Source organism: Habropoda laboriosa, unplaced genomic scaffold, assembly GCF_001263275.1.
Source record: "Habropoda laboriosa isolate 0110345459 unplaced genomic scaffold, ASM126327v1 scaffold46, whole genome shotgun sequence".
Classification (NCBI taxonomy): Eukaryota; Metazoa; Arthropoda; class Insecta; order Hymenoptera; family Apidae; genus Habropoda; species Habropoda laboriosa.
Window position 1 is genome coordinate 435151 of NW_017100145.1, and position 12686 is coordinate 447836.

At 37.6% G+C, this 12686-nt stretch overlaps 3 protein-coding genes across 6 annotated transcripts in view; 1 reads left to right on the top strand and 2 right to left on the bottom strand.

Moving 5' to 3' along the window:
- Nucleotides 1–360: 360 nt before the first annotated feature.
- LOC108574258 (activating transcription factor of chaperone) lies at nt 361–6091 on the bottom strand. Of its 2 annotated transcripts, XM_017936820.1 has the most exons (3): nt 5960–6091; nt 4961–5281; nt 361–1656 (listed from the first exon to the last, which is right to left on the bottom strand). In XM_017936820.1, exons 2-3 carry the CDS (start codon nt 5184–5186, stop codon nt 800–802), a joined length of 1083 nt encoding a protein of 360 aa, XP_017792309.1. In that variant the 5' UTR covers nt 5187–5281; nt 5960–6091; the 3' UTR covers nt 361–799. The 2 variants fall into 2 exon arrangements, with proteins under 2 accessions (XP_017792309.1, XP_017792317.1); XM_017936828.1 differs by lacking the exons at nt 4961–5281; nt 5960–6091 and adding an exon at nt 3061–3786.
- Nucleotides 6092–7112: 1021 nt separating this feature from the next.
- On the bottom strand, nt 7113–8446 carry LOC108574444 (inactive hydroxysteroid dehydrogenase-like protein 1). Its single transcript, XM_017937039.1, has 4 exons — nt 8287–8446; nt 7961–8197; nt 7439–7782; nt 7113–7360 (listed from the first exon to the last, which is right to left on the bottom strand). The coding sequence occupies exons 1-4, from the start codon at nt 8444–8446 to the stop codon at nt 7151–7153; spliced, it is 951 nt and encodes a 316-aa protein (XP_017792528.1). The 3' UTR covers nt 7113–7150.
- Nucleotides 8447–10014: 1568 nt separating this feature from the next.
- Nucleotides 10015–12686, top strand: part of LOC108574422 (carbohydrate sulfotransferase 11-like) — a 5423-nt gene continuing 2751 nt past the window's right edge. The window contains exons 1-2 of one of the 3 annotated variants that reach the window (XM_017937020.1): nt 10015–10339; nt 12269–12675. In XM_017937020.1, the coding sequence (XP_017792509.1) occupies nt 12352–12675 (324 nt within the window). In that variant the 5' untranslated portion in view covers nt 10015–10339; nt 12269–12351. Of the gene's footprint in view, nt 10340–10878; nt 10994–11873; nt 11948–12268; nt 12676–12686 lie in introns of those variants that run through there. The other 2 variants (XM_017937011.1, XM_017937028.1) reach the window with 2 other exon arrangements.

Sequence of the window (12686 nt, forward strand, 5' to 3'; positions counted from 1 at the left end):
TACATCAGAATTAAAATATTTATTAATTTGGACGAATTAGTGCACATTATTGATTTCATGTTGTATAATACAATGTGTTATTTACAAAATAATATACATAAATTTTAAAAATTTTTTGTACAATGTGGTTGTTATAAGTATATTAACATGATAAAAGTGACCTTTTTTTTGTTTTCAACATGAATTGTATCTAAAATTCATACATGTGCTTATTTATATTACTTTATTCTTATAAAGCATAATAATTTTGGATTAAATTTTTGGGAAAGTAAAAAACAGGGAGAGTTTTTACAATAACGTCAATGTTTATTACATAATAACCCATTTATTATTTTCTGGTACAATATTTTTGTAAGAAAACTCAAAACTTGATTGGGTTAGAATTGTTTGGAATGAAAAAATTTGCATCATTAAGATGCATTAAATCATTTGTAGAATTTTCAGTAACAGCAAGTTTCCACTCAAAGAGTTTCATAGGGCTGTATACTTCATAAATTCTGTCATCATTTAATGCATCTTGTTTGCTAATCTTTAACGGACCACAAATAAGTTGGGAGATGGTACATATTTTATGGATTACATGATGACAGTTCTGTAGTCATACTAAGAAGCTGTGATAGATTTTAGATTCATGTTCATATATGTGGCTAGTTAAAGAAAAGAAAATAACAATCAGTAATCTAAGTCTATATACTACAAAGTGTTATTAGTATCATTGTAAAATAGTTAGTGTCAAAAAATATGATTAATAAATTTAATAAAAATATGTAAACATAACTGTGGTTGATAGATAAATGGATTATTTGATAAGACCCTTAGCTTTAAACAAGTCTCTCATCAAACCCTTTAAGTACCCAATTTCTCGCTGCAAATCCATTACTTGATTTTTTAACTTTTCATTATGGTCAGTAAGTTCACGTTCTTCACCTATTATTTCTTTTATTTCTTGTTTTTTCTTTTGTCTGTATCGAGTTGCCGCGTTTTTATTTTGTTCTTTCTTTCGAACTTTTTTATCTTCGATAATTGGCCGGGAATACGGTTTTTGACGATTCTTCGATGAAACACATGTAGATTGTTTCGTGTTTTTTTTCCCAGATTCTAAGATCCAATCTGGATCATCGACAGAATCTTCTGACGAAGTGTAACTTCCACCAGAGCTGGTACAAGGACTAGATGGTGGAATATCTTCTGTATATAAAGGTACATATTCATCCCACAGAGCTAAGTCATGTGTAACATCTGTGTTTAATGGATCCAATGGTATATTTTTTGTATTCCATTGTACAGGTACTTCATTTACATATGATTTTTCCTCTGGAATTACCACATCATATATAGATTGATGATTGGAATATAATGGTTGCACAGGTTGTAATGTAACAAGTAATTGGGTATCCACATTTAATGGTTTATGTGGTGGAGGTGACTGAGGAGGTGTAAGTGTGGAACTTGATGAAGGGACTATTTGATGACATGCTTCCACATCTCCCAGAGCAGTAGTTACTAACTCTTGTAACAGAGTTTGTGCATCATCTTGTTGAGAAGCTTTCACAATTTCATTGTATGATGTTGGTTTAATCTGTCCATTTTCAGGAACTGGTAGCTCTTCAAAAATAGGGAGTTCTATTTTTTCCTCCAACCAATCTGAAAAAGGCTCTGCAAACAAGGAAATAATTTCATCAAATATAAATAGGAATCATTGTTTTGTGATTAATTTATATGGGATATATTGATACAAAAATAAAAATAGATAAAGATAGATGTTTGTTTCTATGTATCATTTTAAGATTTTAAGAAAAGAAATTTTATATCATTCAAAGTACTGATAGCATATCAGATTTTGATAAATAACAGCATTTTGATATATTTATTAGCAAACATTTAGAACTCCTTTTTTAAAATGTTATTAAAAAGTATAATACCTAAAAGTAAAGTTTAAAAAAACAATACTCTGAGTAGTTTGTTAACATAGAAGTTAACAGTACTTTTACTTATGTCTTGCATGAAGAATAAGTAGGAGTGGTACCACTGATGTATATATAATTTCATGGACGTTACTAGTTTAACTAGAAAAACAAGTTCTTGATTTGCAATTTCTTTGGCTTCTAATACATTTACTGCAACTAATAGTAGTATAGTCAGTTATTTAGAGCAGAATTTGATATTGAAGATACAAGTTATTTTGAAATAACACCTGAAGTCTCGTTTTCTTTAAAAAATAAATCAAAAGAAAAAAAATGCTGATTTATATTTATAAATTAAATTTATAAACGAAGAAACGAACATGAAATTTTTAATGTACAATCAGAGCCCATTTCTTTTGTTTATCTTACTTTAATTATAAAAAATTTTATATAGATTCTATATAATTGAAACGGCATTGTTTAAAAAAACCTAAGACAAGTTTCTATGTTTTATACTGAATAAATTAGCCCTAACCTATTTCTTGACGAAACTTTGATCAGAGACCAACTTGAAATGTATAAGTTATCTTCATTTAAATACAGGGGGCATAGGGTTAGATAAGAATATTTTTTTAATTATAAGGAGCTCTACAAGTACATAGTACGATTTTGCCATAAAAAATCAAAAAGTAATTTGTTTAGAAATAATTTAAAACGATAGGATCGATTTTTTGTTCTTGTTTACAGCTGCACAAATTATAGTTGACCTTTACAGAGCCATAGAAAAATATGAAATGGCTTAAAAATTATTTGGTGCATTTCGTGACTGTTATGTACCAAACATTAATTTAAATATTTTTTAATCAAAAAGTTTTTTTTCTAATTAAAAAAACTATAATAAACATGATTAAAAACTGATCTATATTTGCACGCCGACGATTAATTCATAGAACGTGCAATCTCAAAAATGGCAATTTGTTAAAAATTTAACATAATTTCTCTATAACTATTTTTATAGACGATTCGATCCAATTCTGTTGTTCGATAAATACGAACAATGTGGCAACAGTGCTCTGATATGCGTAATAAAGATATTTTTCCATCGAAGCGAATGCTAGAAAGAGAGAGGAGATGAAATGAGCGAAAGGAAACGTACCGCTGTAACATATAGCAGCCATTATCACGTGCGCCTGTTTTCGCGTGAACCCTTATTAAAAAAAAGGAGAAAGGGGAGTATACATGTATGTTATAGCTGAATAAAGTTAAAAAAAAAAAAAAGAAACTGTTTTTAATGTATGGTGTGTAGTATTTTTTGTCAACGTGAAGCAGCCAAGTCCACCCACGGGGACGCGAATCGTTTTGATTCAACGTCTCTTTACAAGTTTCTGGGAATTGACAATGATCTCTCGGTTCCACGTGTAGCGATATGCGAACTGCATGCTATCATACAACATTAGCACGTTCCAGCATCGAGACGCTATGCCTTTTTCTTCGTTCACTTTTAAAGATGCCGCCAGTATTGTTAAAATTCTGATCTATACACGAATGCTTTTAACCACGCGTGTGCCGTTATAGTTCGTTTGGCTGTATTTCTTGCGCTTAATTCGAATTATACGATGACAGACATAACGCACTTCACCAATCACTTTTCATCGATTGTCGATCGGTTTAAAGATCACCGTTCACTATTGCTTCTATTCCTCGGTAACAATTTGAAATATTATTTTTAGCAACACAGTTTTCGAGTCCCACTACCAGTCCAAACAAATATTGAGAACACGTGCAACAGGCTAACGTATGTTACGAAAAAACTACGTTTCGAAAGGAATCTCGTGATTACTTATAAATAAATAATGTTTTTGATATGTATTTCATTAAAGTAACTATACAGTACAGTATGTGATTCACGATAAAGAGTTAAACATCCCAACTTCCCCCGTTGTTAAGATCACTGACACCGTAGTTAACACACACGCAAGATACGACGAACGTGACAGATTTTACCGTCACAAGAGACAAAATTTTATCACTTGTATAACGTAACGGAATCGGTCGAAATGTTTGAAAATTTAAAACAATAACAAAGTGTATCAGGTACGCAGAACGATTAAGAATTATTAATGGAAAGCTGACTTGTAACGAAGACTAATCGACGGAATCGAGCGATCAGTTTGCAATACTGCGAGAGACCACTCCTGCTTATCTTTGGACTTTCCCCTCTGGCGCCCCTACTCCAACGCCGTTAAACACACGTCATTCCCCTATCGGCCTTCAACCAAAGCCGTTTGTATAGAGGTTAACCAGTTTGTCCCACTCTCCTTTCCATAAAAAAAGAAAGGAAAATGAGATACATAGTGGAGGAAGTGAGAAGAATAAAAGCGATAGGAATATATGTATCGAGAATGCAGTCCGGCAAAACACTGATGTTAGTTTCTATCCTTCTAATACACAGAGCTTTGAAAACTAGAGGACGCTAGTTTAATAGATGCATACACATGTGAACTAACGCATTGTAAATGAACATTTACGAACGCCCACTCTTATGCACCATTTGATATTTAAAGATATATTACGATGTATAACGTGTTCTTTTTAAACGGTACGTGTTACAACAGTAACTTTAGACCTGTACCAGTACTTATTCTCTAAGCAATTCAAGCAAAACGAAATCTAGAATAAAATTGAGGGAGCATGCGTTTGTTCCTTAAGTTCAACATATAGGTCTGCACATTTTTTACACTTGCAAAATACATACAGTTTGTGTAAATAATTTTACACGTATTAAAATGCAAATTATAGTAGTTTCATTGAATTACATTACTATGCTGTCTCGGTAATTAAATTCAAAATATATTATTATATTGAAGCTTGGAACATATACAAAATTTAAATGAAAACGAATTACAAAAATAAAATATAAAGTGCAATCATTAGAATAAAATGAGTCTTCATACTTTTTTTATACTTCAAGAATTTTTACTTAAATGTTTGTGTACAGACTTTTGTTTTAAAAGATTATTCTGTAGTTCATACAGAAATTTCATATAAACACTTACCTTCTTTAATCCATTCATCTAATTCTTCCAATAATTTTGTAGCCACTTGAGCACGAGTAGGATTATCTTCATATAGAACATGTTCTATATCCTTTTTAGTAGGATCTACAGATGATTTATCATCAAATAAGAGCCAATCATCTTCAATTTCATTCGACAGTGTCCCATTAGGGGACACTGGTTCGAACTTCCATGACAACATCTCCTGGTCCTGATTGGATAACATTATTGATGCAATCCCAATCAAGGTGTATTAAAAAATGATGAAAAGAAATTTGTGTCGTCTGTGCGACGTAGCTCGAAGTGAGCGCCATATTGGCTCTGAAAATAGTAAATATACAAATTAGGCACACAATATAAATAAATGTATATTGTATAGACAGAATACATATATATTCTTGTATATACGTGTGTACATGTAATTAAATTATCTAGCCTTAAACAAGAGTAGTTTACTGTTTGCTAAATACTTTAAGAGAACTACATAAAAAATAATTAATCAGTTGAAATTTGAATTGCAGATGAAACAAAAAGGAATGTTGAAAAGAAAAAGAAATTAATTATTTATACGCATTCATGAATTTGAGAGATTGTGAATCAAGTAGTTTGTTCAAATTTTTGCGAGGATATTAAATATATGTATTTACACAATTTATTAGTTGCAAACTGAAAAGTAAGTCGTAATTGTTGAATAGAATCATGAAACATGCGAAAAATGACAAACTATTGTTATGACGCAACATTGAATCGCATCATCTGGACAAAGTTTTCGATTGTACCTCAATATTTGATATGCACCGCAAATTGATTTTGAAGAGTGATATATAATTTTAATATCGTAGCATAGAATAGGAAGGATTACGTTATTTGGCGAAATCACTGTTCGCGTAGTAGCATTTCGTTATTGCAATACCATTCACAAAATGGCAGACAACGTACGATAGCTTGGCGTCAAATACAAATATAAAGATTGCTTTCACGATAGCAAATATTACTTACTTCATGATTAGTTAGTTGTGTCGGCACACTTGCGTGTGCAAATTGCTTCGTGAACTACTGATTCATCTTGCCCGTGAAGCGAAACGTTTAGAAAATATGAACGTCTTTACTACTCGATGCATGGATGGAGAATGAGCGTCTCCTTTGGGGAATTTGACCGCTGAGGTCACGTGATTCGGGTATGCGTACGCAAGGGTGCTCAGTTTGAACCGCTTTCATGGATTTTCTGCGCATGTTATATCACCACGAATTCCCTTTACATTCTACTTTCTACAATGTTTCACTAGGATCACTGTTTTTATTTGCCAGTATTATGATTTAATACTCTATTTTATGCGGGTATAACGATCATTTCTCTTTAGAAAACTTCCATTTATCTTATTGTTACACGGTTACGCTGTCGAACATATGGCGGGAAGAAGTAACGAAACAGATGAAAAATAAACAATATCAAATGTAAATGAAAAACTTTTATATTAAACGCAATCAACGGTACATTACAATTTAAACATTCTGCTTCTACTATAAATGAAGCGTTCGTGTTTTACGAAATTTATAATTCGCGGGAAATCGTAACGATTCATATAACGCGCGTTATCTGTCAATATTACAATGTTTACGAAATATTCTTTTTATACTCGTTACTTCGTAATCGCTAAACTGTATTACTTAATAAAGCTTACATTCGCTGCGTACAATCACCGCGTTTTGATTTTAAAAATTGTTAGTCGAGATACGATCGAAGACGTTCTTAAGGAAAATATTACAGTGAGTAATACTTCGTAATACTCGAATGTGTATATCGACGAAAAACATTTGTCTTATAACGAAAAAATCTCTATTACGAAATTACCACTTTCGAAAGTCGCACACTCATTGGCGGACATTTTCAAAATACGCGCGCGGAAATTTCAGTTCTCGACTTTGGATTCATCGTTTCACATAGCAATCGATCGATTGATAAACGGTGATTTATTTACAAAAAAAAAAAAAAACAAAAGATATCAATACATTTTCTTACACGATATATCTTACATGAAGAAAGAAAAACTAACATCGTTCGCTCGCGAACCCCCCTGAAATATCATCTCATTCTATCCTCCGAGTCGACGATCGTAAAATAAGCAATAAACTTTATTAATTCGATTAACAATAGTGTAAAGAACAGAATAGGAACATATTGACCATCGCCTAAGCGTTCCTCTTCTGGTTGAAGTAGTCCTGCCTGAACCCTTTGTTCATAATCCATCCGACCTTCGTTCTTATCTGCACCGGTGGTATCAGCGTGAAGATCTTCTGGATCCCGTGGCCCCAGTAGCCAGTACCCGAATCCATTTTTCCCAGTGTGGTGATAGCATTTTTGGCATAAGTCACCGCGGTAGGGACAAAAATACTGGACACCTGTGTGATCGGTTAATCATTCTCATCTCATCGTGTAGAAAAAAAATCGATCGAGATCTAATCGGGTTTCCTCTTTACCTGTAAACGATTGCTGAACGCGTTCATCTTCGTGCTGACGAAGAACGGTGTTAAATGCTGTACGGTCAACCCGAATCTGGAATATTCAGCTCTGAGAGCCTCGGAGAAGCTTCTAATGTAAACTTTCGTGGCCGCGTACACGGTCATCAGCGGTAACGGTTGCAATTCAGAGCCGGACGAGACGTTCACGATGGCACCTTTTCCGCGTTTCTGCATCTGACCGATTATCGTCCGTGTCATCATCGTCGTGGCGCCCACGTTCACGTTTATGATGTCCCATAGCTCGTGTTCCGGCACCTCGCCGAGATACATCGGATAGCTATACTGCATGCCTACGTTGTTCACTGGAACAACGTGTTTATGCCGCTATTAAAATGATCGATACGATGAAAAATCGTATAAATGAATAAGAAAACGAAACAGACGGCTCTACTTGTTGCGTTAATGATATCCGATCGATAAGGATCGTCGATTCATTAGAAACGACGGACGTGTATGTATGAATCGTAATGACTCAATTACCTAAGATACCAATTGGAATCTCGTTCAGCTGTTCAGCGAGTTTCTCGAAGATCTCTTTACCCTTGCTGAAATCCGCCACGATGATCTTCACCTCGACCGTCGGATTCTCGTCGAGGATCTCGCTCCTGGTCTTCTCTAATTTCTCCAACGTTCGACTGATCAACACCAGGTTTATCCCCCTCGCGGCCAACTCTTTCGCGTAAGCTTTCCCAATTCCATCGGTGGACCCGGTGACGACTGAAAAAAAAATTTCAAAGGTTTCCTTCTTTTTTTCTTTTAAACGAGATCGTTTTGTCGAATATCGAGCGTGTGTACACGACGTTTACCAGCCCATTCGCCGAATTTCGTACGCAGATCGACCGGTTTCGAGTCGATGATAGGCACGAGGATCTCCCACAGGACACTGGCGACTTTGCTGATATAATTCAGGAGCAGCCAGAAGAACAGCAAGCCGACCAGAAGCCATAGAGCTATTTGCAGCATCATTTTCCTCTAAGAGAACAGGATTCGTGTATATTTTATGAGAACGAGATGAATCACGCCAGTCGGTCGCGTTTCGAAACGAACTGATACGGACGAGAGAGAATCGTGAACGAAATCAACGTTGCACGCACTTCGTTCTTGAAATGTTGCTCGGTTTACTTTGTTATCTGGACAAAATGCACGCGTACGATCGTGTGTGCGACTGATTCTCGTTACACAGACTGAGAAATCTTGCGATAACTATCCGTTTCACGAATAATCTTTGTTGTTCTTATATACTTTGTCGCGTTTCTCTACACGAAGAGATGACCCGGCTTCGAAACTAATCGACGTTCGACGGCGACGCTTATCGATCGGGAAACCGACCGAAAATTGATCCACGAGAGTATGACAAGCACGATTCTCAATTACATTATATATATATAAACCGTCCATATGTCGAATTGTTCCCTCTCTTTACTCGCGTATTTTCCCCCGGGAAAAAAGGTGGCAGAAAAAATACGCGCTGCGTTACCTAAAATTCTCGTCAAATTTTTCCAGATATCTATCACGAGTACGACACCACGAACATTTGAGGTTCCTCACGATTGTATCATCGCTTATGTCGCAATCGCGTATTTTTCGCCGTCTACTTTTTCCTCAATTTTCCCACGATTTTTCCTCGATCGTTTGTTATTCACCGGGTCCGCCTTTCGAAAAATACGACGATGGTCGGTGAACGAAGCTCAAAGCAAGACTAAAGTTGCCCGCGGCAGGTGGACGGTACAAATGGCGTGCGGAAGGCACTTTCTCTGGCTGGATTATAGACGGTTTCCTTCGCTAGCCAACGAGAGAGCACGGATTCAGACGGAGGGCCTTCATACGCGAGTTGCATGCAAAACGACCAAATTGTCTCTGTCCTGGCCTTTTCTGCTTACCTCTTCCAACGTCGATTCACGTTCCAACGACCAACACCTACACACTGATTCATCCTATCCTCTCTCCCGAATCTCTTCAATTGTTCAATTGCCCCGATGTTCACATTTTCGATACGCACCGCTAGCGAAGATCCACCGAGTCCAGTCGATCGATAAGAATTGCTGGCTTTTGGTACCTTCCAACCTGTATCACGTTCCTTACTTTCCATCGAATCAGCAATTAACACGCCGACTCTTCCGAAATCCTCGGCAAATCAAACGATAGGAAAGAAAAGAAAAAGGCTCGTCCGCGGATATGAACACGTGGATGATCCAGCTCGCCGTAGATCTTCGCTCGTGCGCCGAATTAGAACGCATACCAGGATGTTCATCGCGGAATGGAAGTAAGATAACACGGTGGAGACAGGCTAGAAGTGTGGTGTACGTGGGTCTGTTGCTCTCGGCAGACGAATTCACCGGCGTTCGAATTTTTCATAGTGCTCGAAGTGGAATGGATGATTCGTCGGTGATACTTGGAGCAGGTGAAGAAAGAGGAGATCCCAGGCTTGTCGGGGTTTGCCGAAGAAACGAGGATGACAGGCATGCGCGCGCAGCTTCTTTCACTTCTACAAACTAGCAACGAAGTTCCATCCTTATGTCAGAAGGTCTCACGAAGGCAAGGCAATAGTAGTTCGTCGATCGTAGCCGCGTGTCCTCATCCTCGAGTTCTCCTCGCATCTCCTTTAAGGACGTTGATATATATCTCTCCTTCGTCTGCACTCTCACGTGAAATTGAACGGAAAAAAAGAAAAGGAAACGAGGTCGTTCTCTGAGAAACCGGACGTTTATCCGTGACATTCTTTCCGAGGAGGACCTTTCGGGAATTTTTTTCGGGGGCCATCGAAGCGTTCGATAACGCGCTCCAGAACGGTTTGCGGCCCAGAAGAGCATGCCACGTTGTTTTTCCACATCGTCTGCCACTGTGTCGGTCAGGTAACAGGTGAGTTTCTCTCATCTTCTCCAAGATTTATGTCGATAACGCGTGATTCAGCGAAATCTACTCGGTGACCGGTGTGTTGTGTCGAATTTGACATTTTCTCGAGATAGAGAAGTTACTTGGGATTCTTTTCTGTTCGTCGCGTTCTTTGTTGATGGTCAGAGGAGGGATAGGGAATGGTGAGGAACGAATTCTTATGGAATTGCGTAATCTCATTGAGATTCGATTGGCGATGTTGTTGGCTATTCGGTTGTACAGTGGATCGTTGATGTAATGAATTCTTCAACACCTATTATTCCATTGTAGAAATGCTCCTTTCCATATACAGGACATTCGATTCGACGATTTATCGTAGTGTTCGTTAATCATTTATCGGAGTTTTAGACAAGGTCACTCGTCGAGGTTTATCGACGGGGAAGCATAACCGGGTGTTTTTTTCTGAATCTTTTTATCGACGTTTTATCGCAGGAATTTTTGCGGACGTCTGATAGCATTCCCAGAAGACGAAGTGTCGACGTTAACTATTAGTCGGTTATAACGGATAGTGTAATTTCGAAGCTATAAATATCTGTGTGCCTGGACGGTGGATGCTTCGGGCGGTATTTGGAGCAGAAATCGCGAGGTTTTTGTCGGCGAATTCTCAATCTCGTTACCTAGGTAGGTTATTTCGCGTTGGAACGAAAACGGGAATGGCAAAGTTGCGATTTTCACCGTTGCAAAATTATCGGAATAGATTATATATTCAACGGTTCTCCAGTATTTTCATCTCGTAAACACAAAGTTCTTTATTTCGCATAAATATCTTGTTGACGTAACAAACGAAACCGATACTGTTATCTGTTTTACACTTCTTGTCGAGCTGCGTTTCGGACGTTAACAGGAACTTTTTCTCTTACAAAATCGAGAGCCACGTTGCGCGTTTCCCAAGGTAAACACATTAGGTTATGAAATTTGAAAACCAGTTCTTTTTTGCGCGAGTAGTATCGTCATTCTTCCTTAGAAATCGTACGATTGTTCTTCTTCTTCGGCTAGGAAGAAGGAAAAATATCGTTTGACCCGAAATTGTACGGGGGGAATTGGACGCAGTTCACTTCTGGGTGCTTATCGAGGGAAAAGTGTGTGCTCCAGATATCTAGATGTCAAACGTACCGTACATCGTCCATTCAGAAACCGGCTTTGAAGGATTTCAAATGGAACAGAACGCGAAACGGAGACGCTCGACCTGATTATCATATCGAGACCGTTCCACGCTCCTTCGGCTGGGTTAACTTACTTCCTATTTTCCTTTCGAAATTAACCAAGTAAGCTCGCGGTTCTGTCACGCGACAGTCGATTCGTGACAGTGGTGACGGGCTGTTGGAACCCGGCGAATTGACATCAGTGACGTTTAATTGGGAGCCTACTGGGTTCGCTGAGATGTGTCTCGCGTGATTCGAATCTGTGGCGATGTTTTCTTGTCCAATTTCGGATGGGAAAAGACGATTTATTTAGGAGATAAACAACTGAAAGCATTGGGAGATACACCGGAAAATTGTGCAAAGGGGGATTTTCAGTTTGAATTTTTCGTGGAAATTTTTCGGTTTTGGGGAAGGTGTCCTCTTTGCGTTGCAGGTGGATTTCTTATTTATTTAGCAAATAAGTGGAATTAAATATGAAAAATATCAGATGAAAATCATTTGAAAATACAAAGAGAAATGATTAATTCTATATTTCGGTATATCTATCCAAAGGAATCCTTTCCTTAGTGTATTCCTTATTTATCTAGCAAATAACTGATCAAAACCGTTTGAAAATACAAAGAAAAATTTAAAATTCGAATTTTGGTGTATTTGTTCCAAAGAAGAATTCTTATTTATCTGTCAAATAAACGATCCAAACCATGTTCGATGCGAATGTTTTTCTTTACTCGAAGGTATCCTTTTCGCGTTACAGGGTCATTTTACCGGACAGAAAGGCTCGGTGAATAACCATTCGACCGTAAGATAAATCAATGTCCAGGGTGGACGGGAAGGACGATGACAGGATGCCGTGTTTGGGGAACAGTACTGCTTCTCCTTAGTATTTCAAGTTCAGCGGTGAACGCGGGCACAGCTGGAGAGCGTGTCTCGGTGAACGACGAGAGGAGGAGGTCCTTCGATACGGAGGAGATCATGTACTCTTGGACAGGGCCGAACGCGTTGGCGAGGTCAGCTTTGGTCGAGCGCCAGGAGAGATTGCAGTATAATTGCGAGGAGATTGTGGGGGACAGAGGGGCTCGGAACGAGGATCTGAACCCGAAATCCTTCAGGAATATCCTTGTCGACGAGCAACACGAGCTGCTTTATTGTTACGTTCCCAAGGTACGGATACT